The 22,610-nt window shown below is 46.6% G+C and overlaps 1 protein-coding gene and 1 long non-coding RNA gene across 2 annotated transcripts in view; both read right to left on the reverse strand.

Moving 5' to 3' along the window:
• The window catches only part of LOC310685961, a 209,270-nt gene that overhangs the window by 70,930 nt on the left and 115,730 nt on the right, over window positions 1-22,610 (reverse strand). The window lies entirely within an intron of this gene.
• ESR2 (estrogen receptor 2) overlaps window positions 378-22,610 on the reverse strand; it is a 66,540-nt gene continuing 44,307 nt past the window's right edge. Inside the window, exons 6-9 of the mRNA XM_083518736.1 lie at window positions 20,006-20,144; window positions 17,943-18,076; window positions 14,527-14,707; window positions 378-4,785 (exon numbers count right to left, since the gene is read on the reverse strand). Of these exons, the coding sequence (XP_083374862.1) occupies window positions 4,608-4,785; window positions 14,527-14,707; window positions 17,943-18,076; window positions 20,006-20,144 (632 nt within the window). The 3' untranslated portion in view covers window positions 378-4,607. The remainder of the gene's footprint in view (window positions 4,786-14,526; window positions 14,708-17,942; window positions 18,077-20,005; window positions 20,145-22,610) is intronic.

The raw sequence follows: 22,610 nt of genomic DNA on the forward strand, positions 1-22,610 counted from the left end.
GGTTGGGTGGCCATCTGTCATGGATGCTTTAGCTGAGATTCCTGCCTTGCAGGGGGTTGGACTAGAGGCTTTAGGTCCATAAATTACCATATAGCATATGTTCAACCCAAAAAACAGCAACAATTTGTTGTTGAGAAAGGGCAGCTGGACATATTAAGGGCCCCATTACCTTCAGTAGCTTAGGGCCTCATCAAACCTCAATCGGGCCCTGCAGCCAGGAGTCATAATTTGAAACTCAATCTGAAAAGGCCCATGAGTATGACTTTGCAAACAATGCCAATGCAGATTAATAAAAGGCTTTATCCAGAACCTGTTGAGTGCCCTCTGGATCCAGGAATTAGAAGGAACTCGGGCAGGAAGAACTTGGAACTCCCAGCTCAGTTTCTGGCAAAGGCTTTAATGCATAAGTCAGATTGGTACATAAGCAAGGCACAAGGTACAGCAGGTACACCGGAGGTATAAATACATAGCTAAGCACAAGACACCCAACAAGCGATGTGCCCCCTGCACCTTGCTTTTGGGCAGAGCACACAGCGCAGCAAGCAGTCAGAGCCCCAGGACTCTGCAGAACTGGCACTCCGTTGAGTGGGCTGGGCTTGTGAGGTTCGCATTGGCATCTCTTGTGCCCTTGCAGATGGAGATTGGCGTCATTGCCACCTCAGCATCCAATTTAGTCTCATTTGGTAGGTGAAGATACTGAGGTGGGGTGGCAGCTCCCCAGCAGGAGGTATCTGATGAGGAGTGCCCAGTGACAAGGGGCAGAACACCCCTCTATCTGACTCCTTGGTCCACCCCCTCCTCTCTTCATTCCCCGGGCTACTGGCCTCCTCCCCAGACTCAGACACTTCTCCGGTTCCTGGTTCCACCTCCGTCATCTACTAGGACACTCTCCAGGATTGCCCAGATCCATCCCCTTGGGCTCCTCCTATTCTTCCTCTGGATTAGACCATCCCCTTCATGACACTAGGAAATCTGTGTCTTCACACACATCGAGAGTGAGCTTTCCAACTGCATTTCCATCTCTTCTAACATTCTTGCCAGGGTTGTGTACAGGGTGGATATAATTTAGATAATTTAAAACAACCACAACTAATTTAAATTAAGTAAATTTGCTTATGTTCTCTTGTTTTGCATAATTTGTTCAGGTTTTGCTCTATGTGAGCCTGGGCAATGGGCTACTCAGGGCATTGAAACATTCAGCTGCACCCTGGAGGCATTTCAAGAAAAACTTTACATCCCTAAAAACTAGAAACTTGGGAGGGGGGGTTACAATGAAAGCTAAAATTCTGAGGAAGATGAATTCCATACTGTTTCCGTACCCCACCCCCCAGAGTCACCATTTATGCATAGCCCAGATAACAAGTAACCTGTCTTGTCCCCGTCCCCCCAACTCTGTGCTTTACAAAGAGTCAGAAATCCCAATGGTAAGAGAGGGACAAAAATGCCTGGCAGCATCTCTGCATTTTTCCAGTGGATATTTATTCCTAGCTCTTGTTAAAATGTGATGCCTTTTGATATTTGATATTTGCATCCAAAGTCCATTTTAGCTCAGCAAACAGAATAAATCTCCAGCATTTCTTCACAGCATCGTGTCAAACTTTCATTGGGCTGGTTCACACACAGATTCGTCAGGGGGTGTTTGCAAAATCAGCTGGCCAGCTGTGTGTATAGAAGAGCCAATGGCCCTTTCATATACCCTCCCCATCTTCCCTTCAGATACAATCTCCTAAAACGAGTCAGTTCTAACAATTAGCCGTAATTCGTCATGTATACAGAGACATCAATTTATGTACATCATGCACATATGAAACAGGGCCATGCACCTGCAACATTGTCCAATTACGGAGAAAAGTCTCGCAGTGCTTGTTTGCACAATGTTTATTTGGTGCCAATGGGCTGCGTTCCGGGCATCACACTGATGTAAAACGACCCCTGATTACAACTGACATAGAATAAACAAAGCAAAAGAGAAGAGGCAAAACAAGCAACAGTGAAATATAATCAACAAGGAGATGAAGGCACGGTGAAAGTGAAGGGTAAGTTGCAAAAGGCCTGGGAGACACGTGGCGTTGAACATGTGGCTGTCGCCGTCTCTGGGATTGCGCCCATTCCACTGACTGCACAATTAGGTGCCATGTTGGTGGCACATCTCCTGCTGAGGCCCTACTGGGCTTGGTCAGGAGGCCACATGCTGGCAACATGACACATAATCCGACAATGCTTCCACAGCAAACAGGCAGAAGCTACGAGCACTGGAATAGGAGCAAGCGCTGAGCAACCACAGTCCGAGATGCCATGTTAAAAAGTGCACAAGGTTAGGGTTTTCAGGTGAGATTTGAAGGGGGAGTGATAGGCAGAGATGGGGAGACAGGTGAGCCAGGACAAAAAGTGTCACACTTGTGAAGGACTGAGCTCTTTCTATGTGCAGAGGGGTAGCCATGGGAGTCTTCGAGGGGCTGCAAGACTCTAACATTGTTTTTGTTACAACAGATTATTTTGGCATCAGCTTTTACAGACTACATTGCAAACTGTTTGTGTGCCAGAGGAGTGAAAGGTGCCTCCAGTTTTAATTCAGAAAAAGGGGCATCACAAAGATCATAAGTTTGGGAGTTGCAGCCCAAAATAAGGCATGCCACTGGCTCAGGGCTGGGGGGGGGGGCGTGTTCTGTGGCTCTGCAGATGTTTTTGGATGCCAACTCCCACCATCCGTGTCCATTGGAAATGCTGCCATCTGGGCAGTCACAAGTTTTCTGCCCTTGCTCTAGCTTTTGTGCCATAAATTGAGAGTGCATAAGTTGGCAGTCGAGATACAAATAATGGCTCAGCAGCCCATGGAGCAGGGAAGCACACTGCCAGATTGCTCTAACTGTGTGGAAACTGATATAGTTTCAGGGCTTCTTATTCCCACAGGTCAAATTTGGGAGAGTGTGTGTGTGTGTCAGCCAGTGCTAGTCTAAAGAGGCAACTGTGGTTGTCACTGGATGCTCCTAGTACATGGGAGGGTGTCTAGGGGTAAGCTGCCTCCCACTGGACATTTCCCATGATAAGTATCAGGTAAGAATACTAGAAGCAGGTAAGAATCATAGAATTGTAGAGTTGGAAGGCCCCCTGAGGATTGTCTAGTCCAGGCATAGGCAAACTCAGCCCTCCGGATGTTTTGGGACTACAACTCCCATCATCCCTAGCTAACAGGACCAGTGGTTGGGGATGATGGGAACTGTAGTCTCAAAACATCTGGAGGGCTGAGTTTGCCTAGTCCAACTGGCTGCAATGCAGGAATATTCAGCTGTCCCATTTGGGGATCAAACCTGCAACCTTCGAATTATCAGCACTATGCTCTAACCAACTGAGCTATCCAAGAGTTTTCCCATGGCTTTCCAATGAAGCCTGAAAACAGACATGCTCCAGGCTCCCTTTTCTATCCAAGGTGCATTAGCTAACGCACACAGGAAATGCTGGCACATTTGCATGGGGAGTAATCAGTCTTTCACATTAACTTGTGCATGTTCTCTTTTTGTGTGCAGAGATGCCTCCTCCACTGAAGTAACTGGGGAAGCTCTTGCTACTGGGAGAGCTGTTTGTGCATGTGCATTGGAATTCATGCACTGATATGGCACATAGCAGGTTCATTTGCTCCTGTTGGGACATACTCTAATTGGTCCTCCGGAAGGCACCTTATTCTGTGCTCCCTCCCCCCCCCCCATAGGATGAATACATTTATGGACACCGAAACCTGTTTCCACAATTATAGCCACAATCATATTGATCCTGTGTAGCTAAGCATGAAATAATTACTCACGAATTCTGACTATTCATAGCAATAATTCCTCCACACATGGCAATAAGTTGCACGAGTCTGCAGCAGGAAATGAGAAGGGCAAGCCTTGCTCCCACTCAAGTGCTTGAGCACAGAAATCAAACACGGCAAATGCTTAGATAACAGTCAATACAAACTGGAGCTTTGTAATAATAAAAAATAAGCTTCTGGTCCACATTGTCAAAGTGGGTCAGGATACAAACTCTCCAAGTGCTTTCCTTTAAATAGGAGGACCTCCGTCTCCCACTACTGATCAAAGGCGCATTTGCGCAAAGGTAAACTTATCCATGTCTTTTGCAAGTTGGAACAGCACGTATTTCTTAAGGTGGATGGGATCTCTCTTGTCTGCTGTAATGTACAGCGTATTTCATAGGCTACTTCGGTTAGAAGAGGCTGCTCCCATTTTTTTTGCAGTGGAACCCTAGGTCTGTGCATCACCCAACCTCCTTCTTTCTACAAAAAAAAATGTGCTCTGCCACCCAACTAGGATAACCATGAAGCTTAAGGCGCATATGGCACTTCAACAGTCTCCTCTAAAAGGCACTCCAGAAGTGCAGAGTTGATGATAAAGCTACATTCACCGGCAGATTCTTCCATTCCAACCCCATGAGGCTTTTCCAAGACATACTGCATCCAGTGTAAAAAGATTAGCGTACAATCCCATTAAAAAACTCCAGGCGAGAGAGAGATCAAAATTTGTGCCTTCTTTCTTTCTTAAAGCAAACACCCACATTTTGAATCTTGGGACTGTTTTCTTGGTGCTTCCCTGGGCTCCTGTTCCGGTACGAAATCACTGCTGAGGTCCATCTGCGCTCTTAGTTTGTTCCGATGGGGTGACCTGGATATTAGAGGCAGAGGCTTTCGCTTTGTTTCGGAGGGTGTGAGCGTTGAGCATCTCCAACAGTAGGTCGTAGACGGGAACGACATTCTTGCATTTCATGCTGAGAAGGTGCTCCATCCCTTTGTTACTGTGAAGAAAGGGAAAAGGTCACAGCAAGGCACTGAGGTTTAAAATGCACTGTGGGGAGAGAGACTTTCTGCTGTCCGTCAGGCAACAGCTTTTCCCACCTGCCTTGCCCCACCCTCCAGAAGCCTTTCCCAGACCATGACAGCAGAAGTACCGTATTTTTCGCTCTATAGGACACACCTGACCCTAGGATGCACCTTGTTTAGAGGGGGAGAACAAGAAGAAAAAAAATCTCCCCCTCTCTGCTCAGAGCCCCTTCCATTTCTCCTCCCGCTTCACTGAAGGGGCGCTGCGCAGCTCTCCCTCTCCGCTGAAGCCAGGAGAGTCTTGCTCTCCCGGATTCAGCAAAAGGAACCCGAAGCCTTCGGAGCGCAGCGCGAGTTCCCGCTACGCTCTGGAGGCTTCAGGCGGCTATCCCTGAAGCCTGGAGAGCGAGAGGGGTCGGTGCGCACCGACCCCTCTCGCTCTCCAGGCTTCAGCAAAAGCAACGCAAAGCCTCCAGAGCGCGGAGGGAGCGCTCCCTCTGTGCTTCGGAGGCTTCACGTTGCTATCACTGAAGCCAAGGAGCCTGCATTCGCTCCATAGGACGCACACACATTTCCCCTTAATTTTTGGAGGGGGAAAAGTGCGTCCTATAGAGCGAAAAATACAGTAGCTGGGAAGAGGGAAGAGGTCAGGGATATTTTAAAAAACAATAATTTTATAGGTTGTGTGTCCTTGTTTCTCAGTTTGACCCTTTTACATGGTTTTGTATGTTTTGTGGCATTTTATGCATTGTGACTTGCCATTAATTTTTTGACTGGGAAGTCAAGGAGGAGGAGGTCACAGAGGCCATGGCAAAGTGGTCACAAGACTTTGGATATTCAATAACCATGCCACAGTGGGAAAATTTGTGGAAGAATAATTGGAAATTCACAAACTGTTATGTCGTAAGATAAAACTTCCTAAAAATGCAACAACGATGGTATCTAACACCTTGGAAACTGTCAAAGATGTACAAAAGTGCCCCAAGTAATTGCTGGAGGTGTGGAGATAAATCAGGCACTTTCTATCATATGTGGTGACTATGCAAAAAAAATCCAGGCATTTTGGGAGAGTATCCACTTAGAAATACAAAAAATAATAAAGATTTCCTTTAAGTGAAAACCAGAAGCTTATCTCCTGGGGATCACAGATTTGGATATCCTGCAAAAAATGAAGAGTATATTTTTATATGCCACAGTGACAGCAAGATAATGATGATGATGATGATGATTTATTTATTTATACCCCGCCCACCTGGCTGGGTTTTCCTAGCAACTCTGGGCAGCTTCCAAGAGTTCTTATCGCTACAAAGTGGAAGATTGATGAAATCCCCTCTAACCATGAATGGATCCAAAAGTTAACAAATTATGCAGAGTTAGATAGTTTATCAGAAAAAACAAAGAACAAACCAAAACAGGAATTCATCTCAAAATGGGAAGTCTTCAAAGTTTACTTGAAAAACAATTACAGTAGTTTAAACTCTGTCACAGCATTTGAATAACTTTAGTGGTAGATTTAAGAAAGATATGAAACCTAGGATAAATCAATAACTAGTTAATTTAAGATAAAAATGTGTATTGGCAACAAATAATAGATAATTGAAACAAGGAATGGATGGGAGGTCGGGTCTATAGTCCAAGAACCGCTTTTTGCTTTATTGATTTGTAATTAATGTTGTCTTTATCACTGTTTTGTTTGTATTTTTGTCTTGTTTTCTCCTTTTTTGGTGTATCAATAAAAAAAATACATGGTTTTGTATGTTTTGTGGCATTTTATGCATTGTGACTTGCCATTAATTTTTTATTGAGAAGAGAGGCACCTGTGGAATTTCCGTCTCAAAGCAATAAAAGCATTGTCAACCACTGGACATCCTCCTCTCCCCTGCTATGCATCTGATGCTCTAGTTCAGGGGTCAGGAAATGTACCGCGCCTCAGGCCGGTGTCTCCAGCGCCAATCATGCGGTGGGCAAGAGGGCAGGGGAGCACGTGACGATACGCGTGCGCACACGCTATTTCCGGTGCACTTCCAGGTTGGAGAAGCACCGGAAATAGCTTGTGCACATGCGCATGGGTCTCCTCCGACAAGGATGTGCACCGGAAATAACGCTTGCGCATGCGCACAAGCTACTTCCGGTGCTCCTCCGACCTGGAAGTGGGCAGCTGTGCAGCGCAGTGCCGCGCCAGTAAGAGTGGGCAGTGGCAGCGGGCGGCAGGGTCGCCGCAGGCCGGATAAACGAGTCTCTCGGGCCTTATTCGGCCCACGGACCTTAGTTTGGGGACCCCGCTCTAGTTAAGCTAACAGCTAATCCATCCCTCTCAATGAATGTTTCATTTCCTCCATGCCATGAAGTTGTCAACATGTGCAGAGGAAGGCGACCACAATGATCAAGGGTCTGGAAACCAAGCCTTATAAGGAACGGTTGAAGGAGCTGGGTATGTTTAGCCTGGAAAAGAGGAAGCTGAGAGGAGATACGCTAGCCATCTTCAGATATCTAAAGTGCTGTTGCATGGAGCGTGGAGCAAGTTTGTTTTCTCCTGCTCTGGACCCAAAGCAATGGATTCAAATTACAAGAAAGGAGATTCCAAACTAAACAGCAGGAAAAACCTTATTGGGGTAAGAGCTGCTCAGCAGTGGAACTCTCCTTCACTGGAGGTTTCTAAGCAGAGGTTGGATGGCCATCTGTCATGGATGCTTTAGTTGAGATTCCTGCATTGCAGGGGGCTGGACTAGATGACCCTCGGGGTCCCTTCCATCTCTACAATTCTATGAACTGGGGGCAAGTAAGAGTTGTGTGCAAGGTTCTTGCCATTAAGCATCAGAGCCAGACAGCAGATATCTGCAGCAGACGTAATTCAGAATGAGGTGGTGAACTGGTCTGTACCACTTCAGGCGAAGATGTTTGTGTGTGACATTTCTAAATGCTTCTAAACACCCTGGAGGCAGAACATTAGCACAGAATGAGAGTCCTGACCTAGACTTGCTCTCCCTGATGGAGTAATTTTCTACCTACAAGGATTATTTTCTCGTATCTTGCCTCCCCTCCCATTCACACACAGCTGAAGTGGTACAGTCTGTTCCATCTTCTCCGAACTTGGCCACCTCATTGGAGCTTGCAAATGTAGTCTCTGCCATGGCAAACCAGCTGAGTACCTAAGTGCATTTTCACACAGGAGGCTTCAAAATTGCTTTTGAGCCTTTCTCAAGCTACATAGGGACACGGGTGGCACTGTGGGTTAAACTACAGAGCCTAGGATTTGCTGATCAGAAGGTCGCGGTTCGAATCCCCGTGACGGGGTGAGCTCCCATTGCTCGGTCCCTGCTCCTGCCAACCGAGCAGTTCGAAAGCACGTCAAAGTGCAAGTAGATAAATAGGTACCACTCCGGCGGGAAGGTAAACGGCATTTCCGTGCGCTGCTCTGGTTTGCCAGAAGCGGCTTAGTCATGCTGGCCACATGACCCAGAAGCTGTACTCCCTCGGCCAATAAAACGAGATGAGCACCGCAACCCTAGAGTCTGCCACGACTGGACCTAATGGTCAGGGGTCCCTTTACCTTACAAGCTACTTATGTTAGCCAAACAGGAAAGAAAGTAGAAGAGGAAACTTTGTGATGCCAATGAGCGCTCTGCTCCACAGTGGGTTGTTTTGCACTTTTTACATCCACAAGAAAAATGTGACTGGAGTAAGATCATGTGCCAATGTGGTGCCCTACAGGTGCTGTTAGGACTACAACTCCCATGATCCTTGACTGTTGGCCATGCTGGCTGGGGCTGATGGGAGCTGTAGTCCAACAATGGTTAGAAGATATCACACTGGCTGCCCAGCACAGGGCTGGGTAACCTGTGGCTCAACAAATGTTGCTGGACTCCCAACTCCCATCATTCCTAGCCATTGTGCCCAATGGCCATGGATGATAAGAGGTGTAGCCCGACAACAAGCAGATGGCTACTGATTCCCCATTCGTGCCACAGTATTTTTGCAATACAGTGGTACCTCGGGTTAAGTACTTAATTCGTTCTGGAGGTCCGTTCTTAACCTGAAACTGTTCTTAACCTGAAGCACCACTTTAGCTAATGGGGCCTCCTGCTGCCGCCGCGCCGCCAGAGCATGATTTCTGTTCTTATCGTGAAGCACTATTTCTGGGTTAGCGGAGTCTGTAACCTGAAGCATATGCAACCTGAAACGTATGTACCCCAAGGTACCACTGTATTGCTATTCTGTCCATAGTTTAACATACTGTTGTGCTTTGCATTCATGCAGTCAATAATTGGATTAATGGAAATGCGCGCGCACGCACACACACGCACACACGCACACACACACACACAAAAATAAGCCATAAACCAGGTTGCTCCATTCCTTATCTTCACTGCTGGAAAAACAGCAGTCCAATATTTCTGAGGTCATTCCTACATACAACTAAAATAATTTGATTCAAATCATTTTAATGTGTTATTTTTTAAAAAGGGGGAGAAAAGGAACAGATACGTCTTCCTGTGATGAGTGAACATTTTAACATAATTACTGAGTGGACTTCTAATACTATCAAAGAATAAATAATTGCCGGGGCGGGCAGAGCAAAAAAAGAGAAAAGAGTCCATGGTAATCATTTATTGAGCCAAAACTCATCTACTCTTTTGCTGGGAAGAAATACAATCCAGCAACGTTAATGGAAACTCTTGTCCAATTTCTGTTCTTCTTGAAAGAAAGGTGATGAAACGAACAGATATTTACAGCCGGCATCCATTTAAAACAGAGACAGAAAGAGATTGGGGGTGTGTGAAGAATGAATCGTGCATGCCTCACAATTGGGCAGAGGGTATGGACTGTGGTGGAACTGTGAGCCAATCAGCTTCGTTGCTGGGCTCCCAGGTGCTGAGGCTTCTGGGTTGGGTGGACCAGAGAGGAGACTGTGGAGGACTGGTGCACCCCAGGAGCATAAAAAGGGCTACATGCTTGATGCCTCCACCTCGGCCTTCAAGTGAGCTTCCCATCCACCCACCCTATAATGTTAACAATTGAAATTCTGGCATTTCTTTTCAGGTTACTTCATTCCTATTGTGACAACTTTCCTTCAGCAGAAGAGGCGTTGGGCTGGATCATTAGATGGGAGGGGCAGGGGCACCCTGCTCCAGTCCACAGGGGATCTCCCCTAAGGGATCTTGGAGGGCAGCTGATACCATGTCATCCAAACCTGGACAAACTTTGGTTAACCTTAAGTACAAACCATGGAAACAAGCCAGCTTTGACCCATGGTTTATGAAACTGCTTTGTTTCCCACTAACCATAGTTAAGATTAACCACAGTTTAGAATCTGGACAACATGCTAAATTGTGGTGAATCTAAAATGGAAACAGAAGCTTCAAATCTCCCAGTTGTAGCTGCAGCATGTGACTCTGGAGGGAAGCTAGGCTTGTTCATGTACACCAAACCAAGATTTAGCATTACATCATCCAAACACAAGGAAGGTGGGTGGCACTGCGGGTTAAACCACAGAGCCTAGGACTTGCCGGTGGTTTGATTCCCCGCGATGGGGTGAGCTCCCGTTGCTCGGTCCCTGCTCCTGCCAACCTAGCAGTTCGAAAGCACATCAAAGTGCAAGTAGATAATAGGTATCACTCCGGCGGGAAGGCAAACAGCATTTTCGTGCGCTGCTCTGGTTCACCAGAAGCAGCTTAGTCATGCTGGCCAGATCACCCGGAAGCTGTAAGCTGGCTCCCTTGGCCAATAAAGTGAGATGAACGCCGCAACCCCAGAATCGGTCATGACTGGACCTAATGGTCAGGGGTCCCTTTATTTTTACCTATACCATCCAAACACAGCCACTGTAATACTGCATGTATGTCAGGGAACTGACATCGGAGCTAGAGGCGGAGGGAAGGCTCTCAAATGATGCTGGAGAAGGGCCCAGCAGGGAGAGAGGCAGCTCAACAGATGGGGAAGCAAATCAGCGCAACACCAGGGATAAAGGGGGGCAGATGGGGGAATCGGAGAGAGGGCTCCAGGACTCCTCGCCGGACACCAGCAGGGAGAGCATGGGTCCTCCGCTACCCACGCCCACCCTGCGCAGAAGACTTCCGCGCAGAGAGAGTAGGAGGAGACTGGGTGTCAAACAACTTTTATGTTGGAAAAGATTTAAGAAACGCCCACTGACAGATTCTGCTAGCGACTGAGGAGCCACGAAGTGAAGGGCTGTCCAGACTGAAAGGTTTAGCAAGGCAACAAAGCCTGGAGAGGTGGCAACTTACGCACGAGCAACCCATACACATTACAATGTACTTGCAAAATAACATACCAATTGAAATCCAGGACATCTTTCTGTTCAAGGCAGTGTACAAAGATCTTAATTTAAAAACAAAACAAAAAACAATAGGATATTTGTATGAGAACAGCTAGATATTATTTTCCAGACGTGAGTGTTGAACACAGTTAGTTGCTGACTCTGGGGTTTGATGACATGAGAGCAACTTAAACTGAGGCCTTGACTTCTCTAACCTAAAGTTCTGAATGCGTCAGACAGAGATAGCTGCTATCTCATCAGAAAAACCACGGAGGCTGTTGCCTTTTGTGAGTCACAGAATTCCTTTGAAATGAAGACCCAGAACGCATTTATAACAGCACTGGAAATTTTCAGAATGAATGAAACTGGAAAAGAGGAGGCTGAGAGGAGATATGACAGCCATCTTCTAATATCCCCCTTGGAAGAGGACGAAAGCTTGTTTTCTCCTGCTCTGGAGGGTAGGACTCGAACCGATGGCTCCAAGTTACAAGAAAGGAGATTCCGACTGAACATCAGGAAGAACTTTCTGACGGTAAGAGCTGTTTGACCATGGAAGGTTGTGGAATCTCCTTCCTTGGAGGTTTTTGATCAGAGGTTGGATGGCCATCTGTCATGAATGCTTTAGTGGAGATTCCTGTATTGCAGGGGGTTGGACTAGATGACCCTAAGGATCCCTTCCAACTCTACCACCCTATGATATAATTTTGTGAGCAATGCAGCTGCTGAATAGCCTTTTTTGCCTTGTGAAAAAAATATAACGTGTCTTAGTTCTGCAAGGAAAATCTAAAGAAGTTACCATTCTTATTAGATATGCCCCCAGGGAGGATCCAGTCTATACCCAGAACTCACCATGCAGCAAAAATGTGCCTGGGCTTTATGGCTGCAGGCTATGGGTGGAAAACTAAGAACATCAGCAGAGCCCACAGGATCAGGCCAAAGGCCCATCTAGGCTAGCATCCTGTTCCCACATAGGCCAACCAGATGCCTATGGGAAGCCTCCAAGCAGGAACTGATTGCAACTGAATGTACATAGCTATCGTGGCTGAATGATGTCCTGTATACAGAATTTGTTGCACATAGAAAACCAGCTGCCAGGAAAAAGAGCCTTCAGCAAGCCTTTTCTCCAACATCATTTGGTTTGTGTTGAAAGGAGTATTTGAATATGCCATCTCCCAGCTGAAATGATGCAGTCTGGGGAAAGTCTGACCTTAGGGTGAGTTGTTTCTTTGGAACAAACCCAAGGCATAAATACAGTGGTGCCTCGCAAGACGAAAATAATCTGTTCTGTGATTCTCTTCGTCTAGCGGTTTTTTTGTCTTGCGAAGCAAGCCCATTGACGGATTAGCACTATTAGCGCTATTAGAGGCTTTTAGCGGCTTATCGGCTTATCGGATCAGCTGATAAGCGGCTTAGAAAAGGGGGGGAGGGAAAAAAACGCAGGAACTCGCAAGGCATTTTCGTCTTGCAAAGCAAGCCCATAGGAAATTCGTTTTGCGAAGCACCTCCAAAACGGAAAACTCTTTCGTCTAGCGAGTTTTCCGTCTTGCGAGGCATTCCTCTTGCGGGGCACCACTGTAGTATCATGAGACCATCCTCATGCGATGGCCCACGCAGCCTAAACCAGAACCATCATGGAATTGTAGAGTTGGAAGGGACCCTGAGGATCATCTAATCCAACCCCCCGAATTGCAGGAATATGCAGCTGCCCAATGCAGGGATCGAACCCACAACCTTGGCGTTCTCAGCATTACGCTCTAACCAACTGAATGTTATCCTGAACGGAGTATTTTAATAGCACTTGGGTTAACTCTTGAGGGTAAATCAAGTCTCCTGAATAGAGCCTCGATCTACTTAGTGGACTAAGAATGATGCCAGCAAAATCATACCAACAGCCCTCCTGGATGAGAGCACAAGGCCACCTAGTCTTGCCTGATTAGTGAGTACCGTGAGACCAGGCAAGAGAACATAAGGGGAGCCCAGCAGGATAAGACAAAGGGGACCATCTCTTTCAGCATTCTGTTCCCACAAGCAGCTAATCAGATGCCTCTGGGAAGCTAGCTAGCAAGCAGGATAACACGACAACAGCTCTCTCTTGTTGTGGCTCACCAGCAGCTGATATTCACAACAGCATAGTGCCTCTGAACCTGCAGGTTACATATGGCCGTTGTGTCTAGTAGATACCGATAGCCTTATCGTCCATGGTTTATGATCAGAAGCCTTGGGAAAACACAAGTGCTCCATTGCAGTTAAGATTTGCTTCTCAGTTTAAACTACCCAACTGCCCACTGAGAACAAGGAGCCCTTTTGTAGACAAAACCATCAGCCAACCTCTTTCAATGAAGGGCACAGTTTTTGGAATCCCAATGCAAAGCAAGCTAAACTTAAGAAAGCATTAGCTCAAAATGCGGAACCACCATGTTCATAACACTGGTCATAAAGCACAAAGCGAACCACCAATTTGTATGTTCCAAAACAACACCACCCCATGGTCTTGCACTACATCAGCAAGCCAATGTATGTTAGTTTCAGCCACAACAGATAGCGAGAACAATGTAGGTTTTAGGGGAAGCTGAAGTGTGGAAGAATGGAAGCAAGGCTGTTTGTGATGAACACGGTACGGGATGGAAATCGTTGCCTCCTCAAATACAGACTCTCGCTTATTTACAACGGCAATCTTTTCCCCCACCTAAATTCAGTTGTCAAAATGAAGAACGCTAACCAGGGCTGGATTCTTGTGGGAAAGGACAGTGAGCTCTCTTTAGTCTTGGTACTGAAAACAAATTCCTTGACTCAGAACGCACTCAGAGACACTTTGTTCTTGCATTCCAACTGTCTTTCCCCCTTGCTTCTAGTTAAGAGCTCTTGGGACTCTAATAAAAACCAGACTAGATCTGGCAGGCTTGAAATCTGGATAATGTGCTACACCAGCCTTTCTCAGCCTTGAGTCCCCAGCTGTTGTTGGACAACAACTCCCATCCTCCCCTAGCTAGCAGTAAGAGTGGCCAGGGATGATGGGAGTTGTAGTCCAGCAAAAGCTGGAAACGCAACATTGAGAAAGATTGTGATACATGGACCAGAGGACTGATTCGGGATAAGCTAACATCCTGGAAGAATGGATGCCTTTTTCGGACTATTTAAAGAAATATTATAGTATGGTGAACTTGCAAGCAGGATTTGAGCTATGAGCAACAGAAGGAATTAGATTATTGTGGTTATGATTTGACAGATAGAAAATAGGGTGCAGCAGAAGGGGGAAAACTACAACTCCATGGGAAAAAAGGGTGGGGAGTCAACAAAAATAAGAGGAAAAGAGAAATGGACACCTAAAACCTGAGCAGGCCAGTCATCTGCCCTGCTGTTGCTTTTTGCCACAGATTTTTTAAAAATGGCTGACGGTCTCTAGGATGGGAATCTGGATCACCCCCTAGAATGGCCTTACCTTGCGTGGCGGACATGTGAGAGCAGCATCAGCAAGTTCGCCAAGCGTGTCGTCTGTTGGGCCAAAGGGACCCCGCTCTTTGAAATGACCCACACCAAGGCGTCCGTCACAGAGTTCAGCAGGTGACTCAGTTTCTTGTTGCTCTCGGACTCTCCTGCAGCTGAGGAGACTGTATACATATCTACGCAAGAAAGATGCCAAATGAGCAGAGTTTAAGGAATAAGAGCTGTACTGCGTCAGGGTGTGTGTGTGTGTGGCTCATCTACAGTAGCTCAGCCTGGGAAGCTTCCCAAAGTGTGCTTGAGTGCAACTGTGGCCACTTACTTCCAGTTCCCAGAAACTGGTATTCAGTGGCAACTGACTGTGGAGGTAGAACATAGTTACTTGAAACTTTGTAGAGACACACATCCACATGTGTTGAACATGTGGTATTCAGGAAGCTGCTCCATCCCAAATTGAACCATTGCTCTATCTCATTCAGTACTAGCAGCACAGACTGGCAGCAGCTCCCCAGGGTTGTGGGTGCGAGTTTTACCTAATCCTACCTGATAATGGCAGGGCTTGAACCTTCTGCATACAATGCACTGAGCTGCAGCTATACTTTCCAAGGAAATAGGTTTAGGATCAGGCGACAACTTGGTTCCAATTCCATACAAAATGTGTGTGCCTGGAAATACTACATTTTCCATCACCTCTATATGGAAAAATTGAAGTCATCTCAATAAATTGGTTGACTCTAGAACATTTTCGCCACCGAGATTATGATTTAAGAAAGAAAATGGGGGTGACATATGTAATTAATTACATATAGGAACTGTCTTGTAACAGGTCAGTCTATTCACCCATCAAGCCCAGTAATGTCTACACTGATTGGCAGTGGCTGACAGGTGGATGTCGCTTCTGGCAAACTAGAGCAGCGCACAGAAACGCCGTTTACCTTCCCACCGGAGTGGTACCTATTTATCTACTTGCACTTTGACGTTCTTTCGAACTGCTAGGTTGGCAGGAGCAGGGACCAAGCAACAGGAGCTCACCCCGTTGCAGGGATTCGAACCGCCGACCTTCTGATCGGCAAGTCCTAGGCTCAGTGGTTTAACCCACAGCGCCACCTGCGTCCCATATAAATTAATAAATAACAGTAAATGTCTGAGGCCATGACTTGGTGAGAGGAAGGAATCCTTAGTTGAGAGGTAGCAACCAGAGTTAGCAACCAGAGTTACTACCTAGAATGGTACGTCTGTGCGATTGGTGGGTAGCGATTTTGTTTTGATATTTTATATGGTTTCATCAGTGAGTGATGTCGTCTCCTGGTGTTTCTGCAATAATTTTTTAGTCGAGTGGAAGGCGTGATTGATGTTAACGGACATCTGAGTGGGAGATATTGGAGAGATTAGGTGGAGGGTGTGCTTGTGAGTATCTGTGGAAGAGTGTGATCAGTGAGAATAGAATGGGATGGGTGATATTGGAGGAGAAGCGTCATTTGTTTCAATGTAAGAGAGAATTTGGATGGGATGTTCTTGTGTTAGTGAGGGGAGCGTTGCATATTGCAAGCTAGAACGTGTCTTGGAAAGAAGACAGGCAAAGAGGGAAGAGAAGATGTTTGGAACTGCTATGTTTTTACACTGACACTTTAAAAGCTCATCTGCTCTTTACGGTGCTCTTTCGCAAGTCAATTATCTTGACTCAGGAGAACTTTGCCAGCATCTCTGCTTAAAAGCCACCTTTTCAAACACCTTTGGCTTAATCCCTTTATCTTCATTCTCCACCCCAACCCAAGTTAAATGTATGTAATTGCTTTTGCTCATATTCTCTCTCTAATAATCTCGCCCCTTCCATTCACTGTTCTTTCTTTTCTTGCCTCTTCTCCTGCTAACCCAGTTGCCCCGCCATCACTGCTGAAATATCAATTGTACGTTCCTTAGGGGACTTAAAAAAAAACCGCTACAAAGCCTCATACGCATTGATGGCAAGGATATTTAGCTTAACTAGCTAAGTGGCAGTTAAGAACATGCTTCCCCCCTTTGAAATATTGATATTTCATGTTATTTCATTGAAGATTCACAGACAAATAGCAGCTGGATGTATCTGCCCCATTCAGAGTTGGGCAGCAGCCTGTGCTCTGATAAGAGCAGACCTAAGGGAACAACCTAGCAGTTCAAAAGCATGTCAAAGTGCAAGTAGATAAATAGGTACCGCTCTGGCGGGAAGGTGTATGGCGTTTCTGTGCGCTGCTCTGGTTCGCCAGAAGCAGCTTAGTCATGCTGGACACATGACCCGGAAGCTGTATGCCGGCTCCCTCGGCCAATAAAACGAGATGAGCGCCGCAACCCCAGAGTTGGCCACAACTGGACCTAATGGTCAGGGGTTCCTTTACCTTTAAGGGAACACAACAGCCACTTCCCAGAAAAAATGAAAGCAGTTTTAAATCTCATTGCTCCCTAGGTCAGCCTTGTGCATGAGGATGAACAGCAGCGTGATTCAAACAAAGTGAGAGGGACAGGGGCAGCCCGTCCTACCTCTCTGCCTGAGGCAAAATGGGGCACAAAACTCCCCTTGCCACCCTCTCCCAAGCCTCTCTTATCAGGGTTACATGGCTGGCAAGATCTCACCGGCAGCGGCAGAGCAAGCCGATCAGGTGCCTGGGGTGGCATGTGTGCCCTGCACCCTGGGGTGGGGCCAGCGAGGGCAGGATGCTCCACGGGGCCTCCGAGGAGTCTGCCTGCCTCCTCCCACTCAGCCGCCCTACAGCTGAGGGGGAGGCAGCGGGCGGACTGTTCGGGGCAGCGCGGAGCCTGTGGGCACCCAAGCCACTGCGTCACTCCCAGGAGAGATGCGTGGCTCAGGCGCGCTGCAGGCCCCGCGGAGAGTGCCGCCCGGCATTTTGTCACACCCCTCAGTGGTGACGTCCAGAGCGCTCCGCCCCCACCGCTCCCCCTTCCTCTGCTCACTGGGCTCTCACAAGATTTTGTGGGGCTCCCACGAGAACTCGCCGGAACCTGAAAGCCTCTGCTTCTCTTCCCTTCTCCAGTGACAGTGGGGAGGCGTGTCCACAGAGGTGCCCCTTGGATTCTGCCACCTGAGGCAGTCACCTCAGTCTGCCTCACGGATGGGCAGGCACTGAGGAGTAACTGCTGAAGTCCCAGGTTGCACGCAGCTTCATTAAGGGTCCTTAAGTTTTGCCTTTGGGGAGTATAACAACACGGCGTCTAGGATGAAGTGGCACGTGGTGACCTGAGTATTATTTCTGTGTACCAGTCATAAAACCATTAGAGAATGAGGACGGAAAAAGCACTTAGGGCATTTATTACTCCCTTTGCCTTAATGGCTCTTGTGCCCTTTGGTATTTCTTCTGCTACCACCCAACTTTTTGTTCCCGGTAATAAGCACAGCTTGACATGACTGAAGCATCTACTCACTGGAATTGAGGAGGATCATGGCCTTGACACAAATATATTCCTTGTGCTGCAATTTCAGCTCCCGGAGCCTTGAAGTCGTCGCCAAAAGCATGTCAAAGATTTCCAAAATTCCTTCCACACATTTCCCTTCATCCCTAATTTTGGAGACATAAAAGAATTACTGAGGACGCAAAGCAGCATTTCCTTTTTAAAAAAAACCACACCAAAACACTCCAGTATGCTCTAGTATGTACAGTGGTACCTCGGGTACAAATGCTTCAGGTTACAGACTCCGCTAACCCGGAAGTAGTACCTTGGGTTAAGAACTTTACCTCAGGATGAGAACAGAAATCGCATGCCAGCAGCGCAGCGACAGTGGGAGACCCCATTAGCTAAAGTGGTACCTCAGGTTAAGAACAGTTTCAGGTTAAGAACGGACCTCCAGAACAAATTAAGCTCTTAATCAGAGGTACCACTGTATTTGCCTTTTTTGTCAACATCCACAGTTTTTGTTTTGTCTTTGAAAAGAGCACCTTGAAATTCTAAGTGTATTCCACAAAATCCTTGTCCTTGCCTTTACAATGCAAATGAAGAACCTGCAGCCCCTCAGAAGTTGTTAGGCTACAACGCCAATCATCCCTCACTATCTCTGCTGACTGGAGCTGGTGGGAGTTTGAGAGGAGAGGAGAAATTCGATTTCATTTGCATTTTAAATAGAAACGACGTAATTTGCACTTGTTCCACCCATAAAACAAAGTTATCCTTTGACATTCACACTTCACTGAATTTTGGTCTCCAACCAAACAATATGTACCATAGTGCATATATTAGGGGGAAATGTGCATAATATATTAGTGAAAATAACATACGGAATGCATCTTATTAGAGGAAATTGTTGCAGAGAAATTCACATGAAAATGCTGGCAAATATTCATGAGAATTGTTTATTTGCAAAAATCGTAAGTTGCTGCACCAGTTGTGGTTAACTGAATTTAAGACCGGCAAAATAAACTTAGAGACCTGAAATTGAAGATTCATCCATTCCTATCTAGGAGTCCAGCAACATCCGGAGGGTCACAGATTCCCAAAACCTGGCTTGAAATTCACCCCAGAAAATTATTCCTATAGTATTATTATTATTATTATTATTATTATTATTATTATTATTATTATTAGCCTATCACCATATGCTCTGCTTGGCAATCATCTGGAGGTTTCTCATGGTGAGTGTAGTTATTCCAGTGTTAGGAACTGTAACTTGAAAGGTTTCTTTAGCTTGGTCGGTAGAACATGAGATTCGTAATCTCGGGGTCGTGGATTCGAGCCCATGTTGGGTGAAAGACTTCTGCATTGTAGGGGGTTGGACAAGATCATGGGTAGGCAAACTAAGACCTGGGGGCTGGATCTGGCCCAATCGCCTTCTAAATCTGGCCCGTGGACCACGCGAATCAGCGTGTTTTTACATGAGTAGAATGTGTTCTTTTATTCAAAATGCATCTCTGTGTTAGTTGTGGGGCCTGCCTGGTGTTTTTGCATGAGTAGAATGTGTGCTTTTATTTAAAATGCATCTCTGGGTTATTTGTGGAGCATAGGAATTCGTTCTCCCCCCCCCCAAAAAAAAGACAGTCCGGCCCCTCACAAGGTCTGAGGGACAGTGGACAGGCCCCCTGCTGAAAAAGTTTGCTGACCCCTGGACTAGATGACCCTTGTGGTCCCTTCTAATTCTATGGTTTTAAGGACTTCAAATATTTTCATTATTACGACAAAGGCCCAACTAGTCCTCTTCCCACAACAGCCCAAAAGATGCCCTGAGAAGGTCACAAGCAAGGCATGAGCACAACAGAACTTCTATTCCCCAGTTTTCAGAGGCTTGTCATCTCCAATACTGATGGCAGAATGCAGTCAGCATGCTTGGTAGCCACCATGGATAGCTTCATCCTACACAAATGTCTTATCCCCCATTAAAGTTTCCACGCTGGCAGCCCCCACGATGTTTCTGTGCCACAAGGTTGAAATGCCGATCAAACTAACAAGCAAAAATAAAAAGGAGCCCCGTAAGCCCAAAAGATGCTTCATTTTCTCACCTGTCGAGTACGAGATCTGGCGCGAAGATGAGCTTGCCAGGGTGATCGATGGATCTCCACATCAGACCCACCATCAACACTTCGAGCCAACAGCTTTCCAAAAGCCTTACTTGATCGAAAAGACTGAGTTCTATAAAGCCTTTAAGGGGAGGAAAGGGGGGAGCGTGTCATTACATCGTAAACATACGCTTAACCACCCAACTTTTTCTAGAACCGAAAAGTGTGACTTTCGAAAGCATCATATCATTTCAGAATCAGAACTTTGAATGCCTCGCATCTTTGAATGCCATTTTTAAAACCAGAGAAACCATGAACTTTTCCAGACTGGCAGCACTTAATCTCTTGATCTCACAGGGCTTTGGGCATCGTGCGTCATCCTCCCGAAGAGGAGATATGCACACGGAAAACCCAGGGCGGCAGGTGGTGGAGAGGCTGGCAAGGATCTGAGCAAAGGGGAAAAGGAGACCTTCATTTTCACTTGCAGCCTTCCGCTGTTGTGTTAAACATATCAGGTAGCAGGTAATGGAAGAGACCTTCTACCTGAGACCTTGGATAGAGCTGGTAGCAGTTGATGTCAACAATACTGAGCTAAGACAAACTGGCTGAGTCAGTATAAGGAATAGCCTTGAACTGGAACATTTTATACTTGTGAGGGGTTCTGGAGAGTCGAAAATGGAAAAACAGTTTCCCTTTCCCTTTCCTTCCTTCTGAAATAGCCTTGTATAATACAAGGGATGGAGCTTTCTAATGTCTAATGCAGACATATGGCAAGCCGTGTGGGAAGTCTAGATTTTGGCGAATTCCCTTTAAAATAGCTTCCTCTCTCTTTTTTTGAGATCTTGCAAGCTCAACAACTTTGGGCAAAACTAAAATAAAGTTCAACGACTTTTGTGTCCGGATTTTCACTCTTTGAAATATGACAGCGCTAACTCAAGAGGATTAACAAGCTTGGCTAGTTTCTGGTCTGTTCCTGGTCTGCTCATAAAGCAACTCCTTATCTGTTCTGGATTACTTCTTTTAACAAAACTGATCCCCGTACTTGTGCTGTTGGCACACAGGATGAAGCCTGTCTCCAGACAGGAATGTCAACAAAAGCCTCCCTTTTCCTTTTCTTTTTGAACTGCGGTATATTTCACCCCCACACCAAGGCAGCGAAGAAAAGCAGGCAGAAGCAGCAGCGGGAGAGGCGAGCAAAGTATAGACCACACAACTGCAACTTGGGAAATGAAAGAGATCTTCTTCCAGAACTTTGCAGCGGCAACGCAGTGCAAAAAGCCCGCCATATGGACCCGGTCTTAGTGCCATGGTGCTGTGCTCCCTCAAATGTCCTGCTCCCTCATTTGGGGTGCTAAAGAAAGGGCGCGGAGGGTATCCTCACTAAAATGAGGGCTGCTGGGAAATTAACGGATGGCGATCCACCCCGCAGGATCTCTCACACCCCCTCCTACACGCTGCATCCCAAGAGCAAGAACAGCGTGAAACCACTTGGGAATGAGTCAGTAGCAACCTGCTGTTCTCTCTGGCACCAGAAGCAAAGCCTTATGGGAAGGAGAAGTCTCATCTTCGTAGAGAGGGGGAAAGTGGCAAACTGAAAAAGAAAAGGCAAAGGAGGAGGAAGAGGAGGGGGGAATAAGGATACAGATACGTGCAGGAGAAGCGCCGAGGCACCAACACTTTGCTCACATATAAATGCTTGAAAGATAAACTTTTTTTCAGTTCAGTTTTCAGTTGTTGTTTTCAGTTCAGGGGCCACATTTCCTTGCGGGCAACATTCTAGGGGCCACATGCCAGTGGTGCGCAGGGCCAGAGCAAAAGTAGGCAGGGGCAATTAATATAAATTTCACCTACTTTCACACACACACACACACACGGCTCTCTGTTATCTAGCCAGGAAAGCAAATGGCATAAGAGTTCAAGGGCATTTTTCCAGCCAGGCAAACCTGTGTCAGTGGGGGTGTATGGCTGGAGAGAGTCCCAGAGGCCAAGTGAAGAGGCCTGGAGGGCCACATCCGACTCCTGGGCGTGAGGTTCTCCACCCCTTCTTTGGGAAAAAAGGAACTCCAGAAGGGAGAGGTTCTAAACAAAGGAAATAGAGGGTCAAACACTCCTCTCTCCCACCTCAATACCAATGGTTAGTAAAAAGAATAAAGAGGCACCGGCCTAGGAATACGTCATTTCTGCTTTTCAATCTCCTATCAAGTTCCTTGCCACTCCTAAGTTTGTCCAAATCGTGCTTGCCTGCCACAAAGCTTTTTTGTCTGTCATTGCGATTTCTGCATGGCCAGGGGGTTGGACTAGATGACCCTGGGATCCCTTCCAACCCCACTACGACTCTATGATTCTATAACTGCAGCTCTCTGAATTGTTTTCTGGGAGTAAAGCTCCTTTGAACTGAATGTTGCTTACTCCTGAACGGCATAGGTTCAGTGCACTGAGCTGTAACAAAATATATTCAGCCAGGTGAAGAGGAACTTTGTTTAGGGCGGCAAACCATCTTCCATTTCAAACTGCTGTCATGAATGAAGAAGGAACTCCATCAAAGGGAAAGAATAAGGACCCCACCCTCTGCTTACTGATGCCCCCCATCCTTTGACTACTGATGTGA

The sequence above is a fragment of the Podarcis liolepis genome (genome assembly GCF_965112155.1).
Source record: "Podarcis liolepis genome assembly, chromosome: 1".
Lineage (NCBI taxonomy): Eukaryota > Metazoa > Chordata > Lepidosauria > Squamata > Lacertidae > Podarcis > Podarcis liolepis.